Below are 14,240 nucleotides of genomic sequence, written 5' to 3' on the forward strand. Positions count from 1 at the left end.
GGCATGTCGCGGCACAACATGGCACTTCAACTCTTAACTTGCCCCCTTCGACGCCCAGTGTGGGTGCGTCCCAATCCCCCGTCACTGTTACAGAGGTAAGTAGCCCAAGTAAACCGGCCCATCGCTGCTCGAAAGTGTCGAAATGTATACCTAAATCCCGTCGGCTATGATAAGCAGCGGGAAATCCTCAGGTATGCCGCGGAGACACCAGAAATAATGGTGTCGTTTCACACGGACGCAACTGAATTTGAAGAGCGCAATTATTTTCCAAGGAGATGCAGCGCAGGGCGGCGCTGACCCGCTATCTGTCATATTCCCGCTTGTCTGTCTGCGCGGGATGAGGCCGCTAAGGAGCTTAACGGCATAAGGGAAGCGCAGCGCCGTTTCTGGGAGCGAGGTGTAAATGTGGCTAACAGGTGGCGGCGTATGTGAAAAGGTGTGAAAACGATGCTTTAGTGACGAGATGGCGGAGAGTGCAAAGTCCAACGACGGACAATGCGGTGGTGGACTATGCCGCGATGGCAGACGATGTGGTGGACTATGCAACGGCGGACTATGAGACTATGGATAATATTTGTTGTCTTTCTTTGTTTTATAGTGATGTATGAAGTTAGAGGTGAGTTGTCTCTTACCTCAGAGTTTCAAACCCTGCTTGTTGCTGTTCACCTTTTTCCCAATTTCGATCAAATACATACTGTAATGTTTGAAATCAAAATTAATCATCTTCGGAGCTCCCTTATACGTGCTTTATGAATGTCCACGTTATAGCCTACTGGTGGGTTGCCAGGGTTGCGCGTACGACACAAAACAAGTAAACAAAAATGCAAAATGCAGATTTTCAAAAGTAAACAGGAAAGACTTGTCGAGTCATGCATTTATTTATATAAGTTTTAGCCGCACAAGTCCCAAGTCCTAAAATCGTCGATTTGAGTCGACACTCGAGCCACCCACCTGTGCTACGAATCCATACTATCCCCCAGTGGGAAACAACAAACCAGTGTTTTCAATGCAAAAACCTTCACCGCCGCCGCCAAAACCTCAACCGTTTACGAGCACGCTGTTAGTTTGAAGCGTAGTGATCTCCCGGAGAGATATCATCGCGGCATATTAAATGAGCCGGCGGCATCACTCATTAAAAAAGGAAACATTTCATGCAACAATGCTCCTCTTTGTGTCACCAAGTCGAGCCGAGCAGGAAGAGCGGGGATAGGAGATGTTTTCGTGGGGGGGGGGGCTTGGAAAAAGCGCTTGAAAGATGTAAAACTCTGGCAGCGGAACCTGACGAACGAGCCACACACGCACACGTGGAAAGGATGGAAATTTCATCGCAGCTTACTTTTCTGGAACGTGAGGTTATAGCGCTACGGTTTAAGAGTTAAAGACTTTCATCAAAGGGTGCAGCACTGACAGATTTAGTCTCTGAAGGAAGGCGGCAGCGCATGGTTTGAGTCACGCGTTGGACGCCACGACTATTCCTGAAATCTGAAATGGATCTCACAGCACGCTGGAAAAAATAAGCTGATGTTGACGCAATAGCGTCGCCATTCGAGCACAGATAAAAGACATGGTAATTAATTGTTTCAGTTGGGGTTTCAGGGGCAAGAAAATAAATTTACCCCATTTTTATAATCAGGCACCCAATTTGAAATTGGGATTGATGTGTTCAATTGGCAGTAATGGGAGACTACATTTCAGTCACATTTTAGCTGTGTTGTATGTATAGTATACCATTGCTATCCAATAAAAAACATGCATCTCCCAATTTGATGTTTGAATCCCGAAAAACAGAAACATTTCCTCTTTTTTTTTTTTTTTTAATAAATAGACATAACTGGTTTTAATTTTTATCCAAAAGAAATAGCTAAATGACTTTTCTTCACTTTCCGGATCAAGATACTAATTGCTTTTAAAAAAAATCTGAAATAAGCAAAATCAACTTTCATAATTTTTGGGATTGGCATACATCATAAATTTTGAAATTTTTTTGAAAATCATTACATAAAAAAGCAGCATTTTATTTATTTATTTTTTTTTTAAAATCAGACAGTCATAACACAATCTTTTGCTTTTTGGAATAGACAAACAAAACAACTTGTGCAAAAGATATAACACGTGGTTTATTATAACCCAAACTATGCAAAGGTAACTTTTTAGAATGTTTCATAACTTTTTATACAAAAAATGGTTAAAGTAATTTTTGTTCCGTTTGTTCAGTCTGGATAAAAACAATTTGGAAAAAAAGAAAAATAACTTTTCTTAATTTTTCAACTGAAAGATTTTGGGGACAAAACATTTTGCAAATTTGTACCCAAAAAACTGGAAAAAAATACCTTTAAAAAAAATAATAAAATGTCAGATACATACACTAAAATGACTGAATAAAAATGATTAAATTCGAAATATGTGGCAAAATATGCTTTTTATTGAGACAGCCACATCCTACATATTGTTAACTAGTGTATTGCAATAGATCCTGTTTACTTCGGATCCCTACAGCAGCACGTTGAAACAGCAAACTCGTCGGGCCTGAATAAATTGAGCAAAGTGACCTCGTTGATATGGACGTTCAGTTATGATAGACATTTTTTTAAATGTTTACTTCTCATCCCTGGTGACATCGATCATGTTAATACTGGTTGAAACAAAACTGTAGGCGGCATCGGTTTCTTTTTTTAATTTGGCTAGGTTTCTACTTCCTGTTTTGTCACCATTCCCGATGTCCCGATAGCGCTCACTGTTAAAGTTTTGGTCATCTTCTTGTGTCTACATTAGAGGCCAACAGATTGCACTTTTTGGACAAGACGGAACGCAGAGTGACGATGTAGACTTCTACGTCAGCTTAACGAATGGCTAACGGCCGATTTTGTTTTCACGTCTGCGCTTGCATGTGTTTCGCCAACAACCCTGCAGTGCGCAGCGCATTGGCGGGCTGGTTACAAGGCCGAATGGAAGCTCAGCTGTGACTTGTTGGAGTGGTGGGCAGGGGGCACAACGATCAAATCTGCTTTATTTTAAAAGCATACAGCCTTCGAAGAGTTGGGAATTATCCGCTTTCAATCCCTGATGAGCCGGCGACTTAACGCCCCACTCGCATCTTTTCGGATTTTATTTTATTTTTTTACCCCAAATGAGTGCATGAAAACATTGCTAACGAAGGCTGCGTTGCCTTATGGCATCCTCGCCCATCAATAAAGATCATGTAAAGAAACAAATAGCATTTGCGTTTTCGTCGATGCACTGTACCCCGAAAAAGGTTGTCACTATGGTAACAGTCGAAGAGGCTCAGCGCAATCCTACAAGCTATTTGCAAGCCAATTAGTGTCATAAAAAAAACAGTGCAGGGTGTCAGAATTCCTCCAACATTTCTTCAGAGAAGATTAAGATCAATTTAGGAGGCATTATGAGCCTATCAAGCAATGCCGGAACGCCCAATCCGAAAAACAGGGGAGAGAAAGCGCTCGGGACGGACGGAGTCAAGTCGAGCGGGATTTTAACCATTTAATCCCTCAACAAGAATCTGTCTGCTTAATAGAAGGAGAAATGTTGAAGAAAGATTAATGCCGAATCAGAAAAGCTCTGGGTGAGATTTGATCCCCTTCATTGATTTCCTCTTTTGCCTCGCTTTGCTGATTCTGCGATTCCAGTTGAAACAGAGCGGAATGACAAGGATTTAAAGCAGAAAATTGCAGATAGCCGTGTTTTTTTTTTTTTTCCCATCTCTGATCCGACATAAAAAAAAAAAAAGCTCGGCCATTTATTGTTGCGCTTATGTCTTGGATACCTACTTCCGCTTGGGGTGAATTTAATCGAAATCTGTTGGACTAATTCGTCAAAGTACGATCCGTGGAATCCGGCCAAAAAAGCCGCTTTAAACCAAAATGGACGCCTTCCTGTTCAATTTCGGGCATGGGTCCTTAACACTTTTTCGTTCTTCTGTTATGATAAACTTGTCCATTTTCCAATTTCATGACGATTGGTGAAGCTGGTGTCGAGGACATCCCCCCCCCCCCCCTAACCTCCCAGAGCGTCGTGTTTAGGATCATCAAACTTTGACATGATGTTCTACCGAATTTAGATGGCATAGGCAAAAATAAGTAATAAGCAATTTAGCATCACTCATCTGTAAATGATGCTTGCTTCGATTTGGCACTCATTCGGGCTGCTTCAAACCAAAATGGCCAACTTCCTGTTCAATTCAAAAAATAGGCATGGGGCCTTGGAACTTTTTCCATGCTTCCTGTTATGATAGACATAGCCACAAATGTCCATATATTGATCGGTGTTTGCTATTGAGCGAGTGTTCAGGATAATCGAATTTGATACCATGCTCTGCATTTGATGACGTGGGCAAAAAAAAAATAAAATAAAAAAATAAAAATAAAAAGCTGGGCGATTTAGCGTCGCCCATTTGTCTGGATTCAGATTGAAGCAAAGTGTGCCAATTCCCTAGCAGGAGTTCGCGTGAGTATTTGAAATAGCTGCTTCAAACCAAAATGCTGGCCTTCCTTTTTAATTTCTCTCGTGGGTCCTTTAGACGTTTTTGTGTGTCGCGTTATATGTCAGCCAGTTAAACAAGTGTCAGGGCTTTTTTTTTTCTTCCCTTAACTTTTTAAGAGGCACTACTGAGAGAGTATTTAATGCTGCGTGTAAAATAGCCTTAATTAAGTTTATACTCGGGTTTTGACTACAAATAGACGAATACTCCAGGTGATATTAACCCGGAGTCACCTGAATAACTTGAACACAGAGAAGAAATTCATGGCTAAACTGCTCAACTGGGAATTTCAACCATTCATTTATTCCTCATCATGACTCCATTCTTATTCCGAAACAGATTCCAGGCCTCGGCCGGGGTTTGAACTTCATTCATCATTCATTCTTCTCTTGATTCCATTTGCGCACAGAGGGCTAACTTTCTCACCACAATTCAGGTTGAGTACTTTATCGTCATGTTTTATTCAGCCGCGTCCAAGTGCGACACTACTTGCAAAACTCCGAACACCAGCGTGGAAACGCAAAGAAAGCAAGTCAAATATTTGTTACTGAACAAAAAATACTTTTGAGGTGTAAGACAAAATTGAATTTGAACTTTCGATTTCACACTATGTGAAGGCAAAAAAAAAAAAAAAAACTACCGGTACTTAAATATTTTATCTTCAGGAAAGTCGAAGTCAAATAGTTTGTCTTCTTCTTCGGAAAAAGCAACAGCAATAAAGCGTAAAACCTCATACTGATTTGAATTCAGGACAGTAAGAGGACAAAATGCTTCTCTTATGTAAACAAAAACAGATTTAAAAGGACGTTAAAAAATAAACTGCAAACGGTAAATTCTCGAATAAAAGAAAGACCTCAAAAAGGCAAAATAACGGCCACAATAAAAGACGTGTAAAAACAGAGCAGCTTAAATATATTTTTTAGCAAAGTACAACAACATTAGTTTGTCTTCTTTTTCAGAAAGTGCAACAGCATTAGTTTGCCTTCTTTTCAAGGAAAGTGCAACAGCAATATTGTCCTTTCTTTTCCAGGAAAATGCAGCATTGTGTGTTCTTTTTAGGAAACTGCAACAGTAATAGCTTGTCTACCTTTTGGGATATTGCAACGGCAATAGTTGATTTTCTTTTTAGTGCAACAATGACAGTTTAGTATTCTTATTATGCTATGAAAGCACTAATGGTGTGACGTCCGATGTTGCCGCAAGGCTGAGGTGCGCCGTGTTTCTTCTTAGAGTAGATGTGTGCCTTTTGAGTGCGAGGCAGCTAAACTACGCCACCCTTACCTAATATGTTCCTCGAACTGCGGCATGGAAACACAAAAGAAAGCAATTCAAATATTTTTACTGAAAAAAAAAAAAAAGTGGTTTTGAGAGCTTGGAAATTACTGCGGGGCAACTCGTGACAGACAAAACGGAATAAAAACATTCCATTTCACGCGGCGTTCCGGGAGAGATTTTGACAGCGCCGCCGCCGCAATGAGCCCGAAACGCTCAAAGAAAAGTCGGCGCAACCGAGTAAGCGAGCGCTTCCATTAGTTCCCGCAAGCGGCGGCAGCGAGAGAAAGAGAGCAGCGACGCTTAATCTCCTGTCAGCTCGCCTTCAAGCAGCTCTCCCTGGAACGCTCTTGCCCATCCATCACGAGAGGAGATGCCCCCAAGAGGAGGCCGGAAACACAGCAATTAGCATTCACGCTCAAGCCATCAAGCCTTACAATCCCCGTGTGACTTCGTCCCTGGATCGACGCCCTTGTCGACGTGGGGTACAAATTGCCACAAACGAGCTACTGTAACGACAAGGGAAACTAGAGCGACATTAGGAGGACCACATTAATTGAGCAGCGTTGCACTACGTTCGGTTTAAGTGTTACCTGTGCTGCGTCAGAACGGTTGGAAGTCGCTCTTAAAACTACCGAAAAAGAAGTGCCGGAAAGATTCACGCTAATTCAGGATATCGGAATGACACGTAAACACATGCATATCCCTGGCTCTTGGTCCCAGAGTTACGCTTTAGTCACTGAAAAATTAAGGGACAAACGTCTCCCAATTTTCCATTCATTGATTTTCAAACAAGGAACAGGGAGCCAATCCCATGTGACTAAAGACATTTCCAGGATTCCAAAATTTACCTGGAATCACACAGATAATCCCGTGTCCCAACACAACTACAAAAAATTCTGGGGTTATCAATTCAGCAGTTCTTGGTTCACACTGACCACTAAACAAAAGAACAAACAGGTACATGCCTCCAAGAAAGAAAGAAAGGAAAAGAAAGAGTTGTTTTTTTAAAAAGGTTAATTAAAGTGGGGGGGGGGGTCGAAAATCACCTAGCCCTAACAAGCAGTCATACCTCCACCAAGGCCAAACAATCCTCATGCATCATTCACTAGGAAATGGTGTGAAAGTCCACCAAATTGAATGAGTCCCATCACAACAATGCTGAAAGGTTGTTATTATTGGTTAATTCCGAGCATAAAACAAAACAAACCGAGCTTACCTCCACCAAGGCCCGTGCTTTGTGATGCATCATTCCCTGAGAAATTGAGAACAATTTAGCAAAATCCCACAAGTTGTCATTCATCCATTGATTGCAAGGCTTAAATTCCAGAATATGTACAGGTTATGATAAGCACTTGTTGGTGAATCCTGGTCAGTAGACAAACAAAAAGGGGGAGCATACTCACACCAAGTGTCAACAATCTTAATGAATTACCCTCTGTGAAAATACGAAAAACATTGCAAAATTCCACCAAATTCAACTAGTCCCACCACAATGCTGAAATTCTGGAATCTGAACAGGTTACCAGCTTTTTTTGCTCATTTTGATCACGAAACAAACAAACAAATAGGGGCATACATCTGCCAACGCCCAACAAGCCAAAGGTATTATTCCCTGAGAAATGAAGGAAAATGAAGCAAAATCTCAATTTGCCATTCATACTTTTATTTTTTTTAATTTTTTTTTTAAGGATGAAATTCTGGGATATGAACAAATTAGCATTTTTTTTTTTTTTTTTTTTTGGTTCATCCTAATCACGAAACAAACAGATTCATACATCAAACAACTATAATGCCTTATTCACTCTGAATTTATGGGGAAAAAAATAAAAATAAAATAAAAAAATCAATACATTTTGAGATCATTGGGTTATCTTGAACGCGAAAAAACAAAAAACAAACGGGGGGCATACCTCCACCAAGGCACATTTTGGATGAAATCGCTGGATCCAAACAGACAATCACTTTATTTGTTTATGGTTCATCCTGATCATTAAACAAACAAACAGCAGCATGCAGTACCTTCACCAAAGCTCTTAAATGCTCAAGAATGACCCACTAAGGAATATGTTGCAAAATTTAACCAATTTCAATGAGTTCCTGACCAACAGTGTTGTGTGTGAGTAATTTGGATTATTAACAAATCAACAAATGGCCTTGGCTGAGGTAAAATGTGTAAAGTCAGCATGCTAATTAAAGACATATGTGCAATCACCCACGCGTACCGTCCTGAGTAACCGTCAAACATCCAACCAGTACGAGGCCTCCCAGGACCCCCATTGACCTCCGACCCTTCCGCCCGCACTGAACTCGGACGCCGCTGTGGTCAGAAATCCAAAGACGACCACGCAAACAATAGAGCTGTCAATCGCAACGCCAGGAAACCCGGCACGTGCGTGGACTTAAACGGCCAGCGACGTATAAACTCGCGCCGACGCTGGCGGCCAGTGTGGTGACTCACGCCAAGGACGGCCGGGATGTGATTTATACTCGCCCTACGCCTTTGTTAATAACTCACACGTTCCCACTAAATAAAAGAGACATCATTGGCCTGGTGGAGGATTCAAATTAAATCCAAAGTCTGGAATTATGGCCGGCCAAAGACAGCAGGAGCTCGTATTACCCGCGCACGCGCGCCGATCATCTCCTTGGCGTGGGCCCACTGTTTAGAACTTGGCGTGTGGGTTTATTGGGCCCCGTTCCCACTAGCAACACGGGCGTCGCGCTACATGCCTTTTCGCCCGGGACCCTCCCGCTTGTTTGTGCTTCCAAAATGAGGCCAGAGTCTGAAACAGGCTGTATATCACTTAAGACTTAAAAAAGAGGGCGAGCATTTACGGCCACGCCCTTTAACCTCCCGAGGGCCGCGGAGAGCAAATTTTTGATGCTGCGTGTCTAACTGTGGAGAATTCAGACAACATCTTCTTTCCATTAACCCACACTCGCTCCCAATTGAATTAGGAAAAAAATAAAACACACACTGCGCTATGACTACAGCCCGAGCAAACTAAGATCACATCAAAGTCTCGCTATCGTTTAGTTTGGTCTGGACTGACTCTTAACCCTGACCTACAGGAATGGGAAAGCATCTCACTGAAAATCCTGAACTATTGTTTTCACGCCAAACATTCCTTATCGTTTAGTTCGCTCTGGAATGACCTCTTCCCTCCATATCTTTAAAAGGCAAGTAACCTTAATTTCTAGTTCATTTTATTTATTATTATTATTATTTATTTTTTTAATGGGCTGAAATTCTCTGTCTGCCAATCAATTAATTATCTTAATAGAAAGAGAGGATTTATTTCCCGGAATGTTACTTAATTCCTGTTTCCACACCAGCGGTGCATTGAAAACATCAACCTTTCCATATCGTTTAGTTTGGTCTGAACTGACCTCTCCTCGTGGCTATTTGGCTACATTGCTTCCATCGACAATCGGGAAAATGAATGATCAATTAATTGATTATGTTTCTTGCCATGAATTCGCATTCATCACTACCTCTGAATGTTCTGAACTCCTACTTCCAAACTGATTGTTGCATCGCCGCTGTAGCGCGGACGTAGCTCGACTTCCCGCCGCTCGACGTCATGTTGTTTAACTTCTTTACGCAGCAAACTAGTCGTCTTCTCGCAGTCCAGGGTGTGCAGCTGGCTTTGGGCGAGGCCAATGAGGACAAGCAGTACAGAAAATGGATCCCTGGATGTTTAACAGCAGAGGGATGTCTTTAAAAGTTCTGAACTCCTGTTTCCACACATGGACTTCCTGTTATTTCACGTAAAAAACAGCAAACCAGTTGAACCTGTATCCATTTTTGGGGGTTTTAAGGGGATGCAATCCATTTTGCATCAATCGATTCACGACACAACAGCAGCTGTCCCGTTCATATGCGATTTTCAAGCGCGTATAGTCGCGCTTTTTCATGCGGATGCGACGCCGATCCGAAATGTGGAAAAATTTCGGAACGGCGTCGCATGTAAAAGCACCCTTAAGAGTATCTCATTTGGCTCCAGATTTCTTTCTTGCCCCTTTCCCTGAGATGCTTCAAGTGCAATTTCAGAGACATTTTCCACACACATCCTTGATTGAACAGCTTCAAACGCTTCGTACCCACCACCCACACCCCCACGCCGAACCCCTTACACACACACACACACACACACAAGGGAACGCTGCTAATCCTGATCTTCTCCGCAAGCAAAGGGATCATCTCGCTGTAAATCACACAGAGCTCTTTGTGATCAAAGTATCCCATCGCCGCTAAACCACACGAGCGGGCAAGGTCGACATCTTCCTTGTTTTTCACCTTGGAACAGGAGGAGGAGGTGGAGGAGAGACTTTGTGGGGACACTAATGGGAATATGGCACAATCTTTCCACAAGAACGTTGCGGGGGAAAAGGAGATTATTTGGGTGCGTTTGCTTGACCACTGACAGTTATTGATTTTAAATAGCCTTTGACAGGCTTTTTATGTGCACACACGCGCGCGCACACACACACACACACACACTCACTCACTGGCTGGGATCCTGTATATTCCGAGATGCAACATTTCCACTCCAACGGGGTCGAATCCACAAAGCGAAATAAAGGATTTGGACAAGAGAGGATGACGGATAAAGGGAGGGGGTCATTACATTAAGACTATTCATCCCATTACAACTGGAGAGCGGAGGATGCTTTTATTCCAACACACACACACACACACACGCACGCACACACACACACCCTTTACCCTAAATTGGCCTAACTTTGCAGTGCTTCGCTCACAACGCCATCTGCCGACCACCCCGGTAACTGCACGTTTTTTTCTTTTTTTTTCTTTTTTTTTTTTTTTTACACAACTAAATAAGTACTCTGCAGCAAACATCGGAATTGCAAATGTAATATTTTTGCGGATTTGTGGAGGTATTTATACATGCAAGAGTGCGGGGCATGGAAATTTAAAAAAAAAAAAAAAAAAAAAAAAAAAAAAAAAAAAGTCGCGTTTTTTTTTTTTGTCTTTTTATTCTTGGGAGCTTACCTTGGACGTGCAGCGCCAAGAGGAGCACGCAAATTCCCGCACACAGCTGCGCCATGGCACCTCGTCTCCCGGAGGGGGGGTGGGGGTGGGGGGTAGGGGGTCTTCTCTGTTAGAACCGCGCACAAAGAGCGAGCATGCAATTTGTGCAAATCCCACTTGAGGGGCTTCAAAAAAAAACAAAAAAAAAACTGAGAGAAAGAGTGGGGGTCCCCTGGACTGAACTGGACTGCGACCTCCAAAGCCACCAGCAACAAAAAACTAAAGGATGAGGCGATGCCAAAATCTGAATTTGACGGGCCGGATTGTTCGCTCGCCTTCCGAGCTTGTTGCCACTTGAACGTCAAGCGCGCCGCTGTGGCTCCATCCGAGCAAGTCTCACGATCGATGGCCGGCCCCGGGGAGAAGTTTCCCTACACCTCGGCGCCCCCCTACCCCTGCTGGTTATGTGCCTCAAGTTCGGGAAACGTCGGAGAAAGATCCGCAATGTTCTCCTGAAAGGAAAGCTTCTCGAGCTCCACGCAAAGGCAGCCGAGCGAGGACCGACTTGCAGGTTGGTTGAGTGAGCGTCCCTCCTCCTCCCGCACCGGGATCTAGGGGGCGGGGGCAGCTCGGGGCTGGATAACGTCACGGCACAGGGGGAGGAGCCTGGATGGTGGAGCCGATGCACGCGCTCGGGCACGCGCACCGGCGCGTTTTGGTTTTTCCTCACCTGGACGAAATATCTCGTATCAATTGGAAAACATTTGCGCGTGATATTTCAACTGTAATATTTTTGTGTGGATTTATTTCTTTGGGCAAATTCATTCACGCGGTCTTGATTTGGTTTGTATTCATTTTTGCATTTCTAATTTTGTTTTTAGATTTAGTTTTCATTGCATTACAACTGGAGAAACGTTTACGTGCAAAATTGAGATCTTATAGTAAAACAAATAAATAACATTTAAAAAAAGTTTCAAATGGAAATTATTTTTGTGTGAAATCTGGAGTTAATTGGTCACGTTTTTATTTGTTTCTATTGATTTATGTCTTCATTTACAGCATTTATTCAATTTCGATTGGAAAGCATTTGTGTGTGAAATCAAGAGCGAGTAAATAAAATTAGTCTATGTATGTATTTATGGATTTGTTTATTTATTTATCCAATATCGATTTGAAAACCATTGTGTGAGAAAGGAATATGGAATAGTTAAAACCACATGTACAGTGGTACCTTGACTTTATTTTATTTTAATTTGTTACCTTTAATGGGAGTTCAATTGACTTGTATGTCAACTTAATATTCCCCATTAAAATGAATGGAAATGCCATTAATCCATTCTAACCCCCGACTAAAACACCACCATTTTTTTTTTTTGTTACCTACTGTAATTTTTTTTCATTTAGCTCCTTGTGCAAAAAGTAATGAAACATGGAACAGTCAAACATTGCAAAGTATTGAGAAGGTCAAATTAATCTGACCTGTAAAGGTTAAAGGGTAATTTTGTTTCATCCTGATACTTCAGCCAAGAAACAAAAAACAATATCCCTAACTTGTTGTGAGTGGCGTACGTTCTGTAATTGGTCACAAGATTAACAACACTCAGACAATCAAACAGGAAATCAATTGTGCATTTATGAAAGTAATCCCCGCATTTGATGCAAATACATATTCCCCCAAGTATCCAGGAGTACAATGGGTATGAAATCAGCGCAATCTGATTGGAGCCTTCTTAAGTGTCACCTACAGTTTTGTACATGCGTAAGCATATAAGCACTTACAGTAAATCATAGCTTTAGCCACTGAAGTATCAGTTCCATATATTCCCGGTTTTTGTCACACTACTGGGAAAGCGTTGCACATTTTGCACAATGGCTGTGTAGTGGAGCCACCACATTAAATGTCCAGAGTAAAATGGCAGAATTGGTTTGGTAGCTCATTACAGATGCGTATTTTGTTGCCTGGAATGCCGGATGACTGTGTTCACATCACCCGCCGGGGGGAGCATTGCACTACCCCAACATCTCTGTATGTGGGAGGCACATTGTGAATATCAAAATATCTATATTTTTTTAAATAAACATTAAAAAAAACAATGTAAAAACACAATAAAGAAGTGAGGAACAGGTGTGTGAGCTCTCAGTGTACGCCATAGATGTCAAACTGAAGGCCCAGGGGCCAGATGGGGCTCACCACATCATTTTGTGTGGTTCGCGAAAGCAAATCATGCTCGTCAACTTCCGTGATTTTTGCTAAAATATCTACCCAAATTCCAAATTGTCATAATAATAAACAATAATGTTGAGATATTTTATTTTTCTGTTACCAAACACTTCAGTAACTTAAACAATACTTGAACGAACTATTATCCTTGTCTTCTGATTTCAAAACTAGTTATCCATCAATTTGCTGTGTAATGGTAATAATATGTTTTGGTGATTAAACATTTATATGGTTTCACTGTTCTAACGGCCTGTTATTGGCTGGCGAACAGTTCAGGGTGTACCCCACCTCTCGCCCGACGATAGCTGGGATAGGCTCCAGCACGCCTGCGACCCTTGTGAGGATAAAGCAGTACAGAAAATGGATAGATGTTCTAACGGCCCTCTGAGGGAAATCATAACAACAATGCGGCCCGAGACAAAAAAAAAAAAAAAAAAAAGAGTTTGACACCCCTGGTGTACGCCAACGTAAGTGTTGCTGAAACACGGCAGGGGAGCACGAAGACAGTTTTCTGTGACTGCACGAATTCACGTTATTTTCCAAAATCCAACTATTATGAGGAGGTCGCGATAAATCGGTCGGTGAGGTTTGATTTTGCAAAAGAAATGCAGAGATCATCACTCGTGGTATTCTTTTAAAGGCTCAAACAAATAATAATAGTAATAAAAAAGATACCTGAATGCAATTTTGCAGTTTTGGGTTCATTTCATGTTCAAAATTGTCCTCATTGCGTACACAAATACATTTGTTAGGTTTGTTCAAGACTACATTTTCTTACATTTTTAGGAAAATGCATACATTACGGTGTTTGAAGATGAAATAGTCACGTGTTTATGCAAAGGCATATGTTAATTGTCAATTCGTATGCTAGGTTCGTCAAAGACTCGACTGTTTTTGATGTTTCCGAAATGCGTACATCAGATCCGGTGAAGTGTACAAAAACATACTATTAGGTTAGTAAAACACTCAAAATGTTCCTCAATGCTTGCAAAAATGTTCGACTGAAAATCTATGCTGTGTTTGACTCTTGAGTCTCTTTGATGTTTACAAAAATGCGGACGTTACGTTTGTTGAAGACTCTTAATTGACTTCGGTATTGAAGAAAATATGCACGTTAAGTACACTGAAGACGCTAAATTGATTTAAATGTTTACAGAAACGTATGTTGGTTTATCAAAGACTTGACTGTCTTTGATTTTAAAGAAAATGTTGACACTAGTTTCATTGAAGCAGGCTTCATTGTTGACAAAGAT

The 14,240-nt window shown here is 41.7% G+C and overlaps 1 protein-coding gene across 6 annotated transcripts in view; it reads right to left on the bottom strand.

Moving 5' to 3' along the window:
- The window catches only part of nectin1b (nectin cell adhesion molecule 1b), a 195,858-nt gene extending 184,497 nt beyond the window's left edge, over positions 1-11,361 (bottom strand). For 4 of the 6 annotated variants that reach the window (XM_061682731.1, XM_061682729.1, XM_061682732.1 and 1 more), the window contains exons 1-2: positions 10,788-11,361; positions 6,987-7,022 (exon numbers count right to left, since the gene is read on the bottom strand). In XM_061682731.1, coding sequence (XP_061538715.1) covers positions 6,987-7,022; positions 10,788-10,842 — 91 coding nt within the window. In that variant the 5' untranslated portion in view covers positions 10,843-11,361. Of the gene's footprint in view, positions 1-6,839; positions 6,845-6,986; positions 7,023-10,787 lie in introns of those variants that run through there. The other 2 variants (XM_061682730.1, XM_061682733.1) reach the window with 2 other exon arrangements.
- Positions 11,362-14,240: the final 2,879 nt, after the last annotated feature.

Source organism: Phycodurus eques, chromosome 7, assembly GCF_024500275.1.
Source record: "Phycodurus eques isolate BA_2022a chromosome 7, UOR_Pequ_1.1, whole genome shotgun sequence".
NCBI classification, from domain to species: Eukaryota; Metazoa; Chordata; class Actinopteri; order Syngnathiformes; family Syngnathidae; genus Phycodurus; species Phycodurus eques.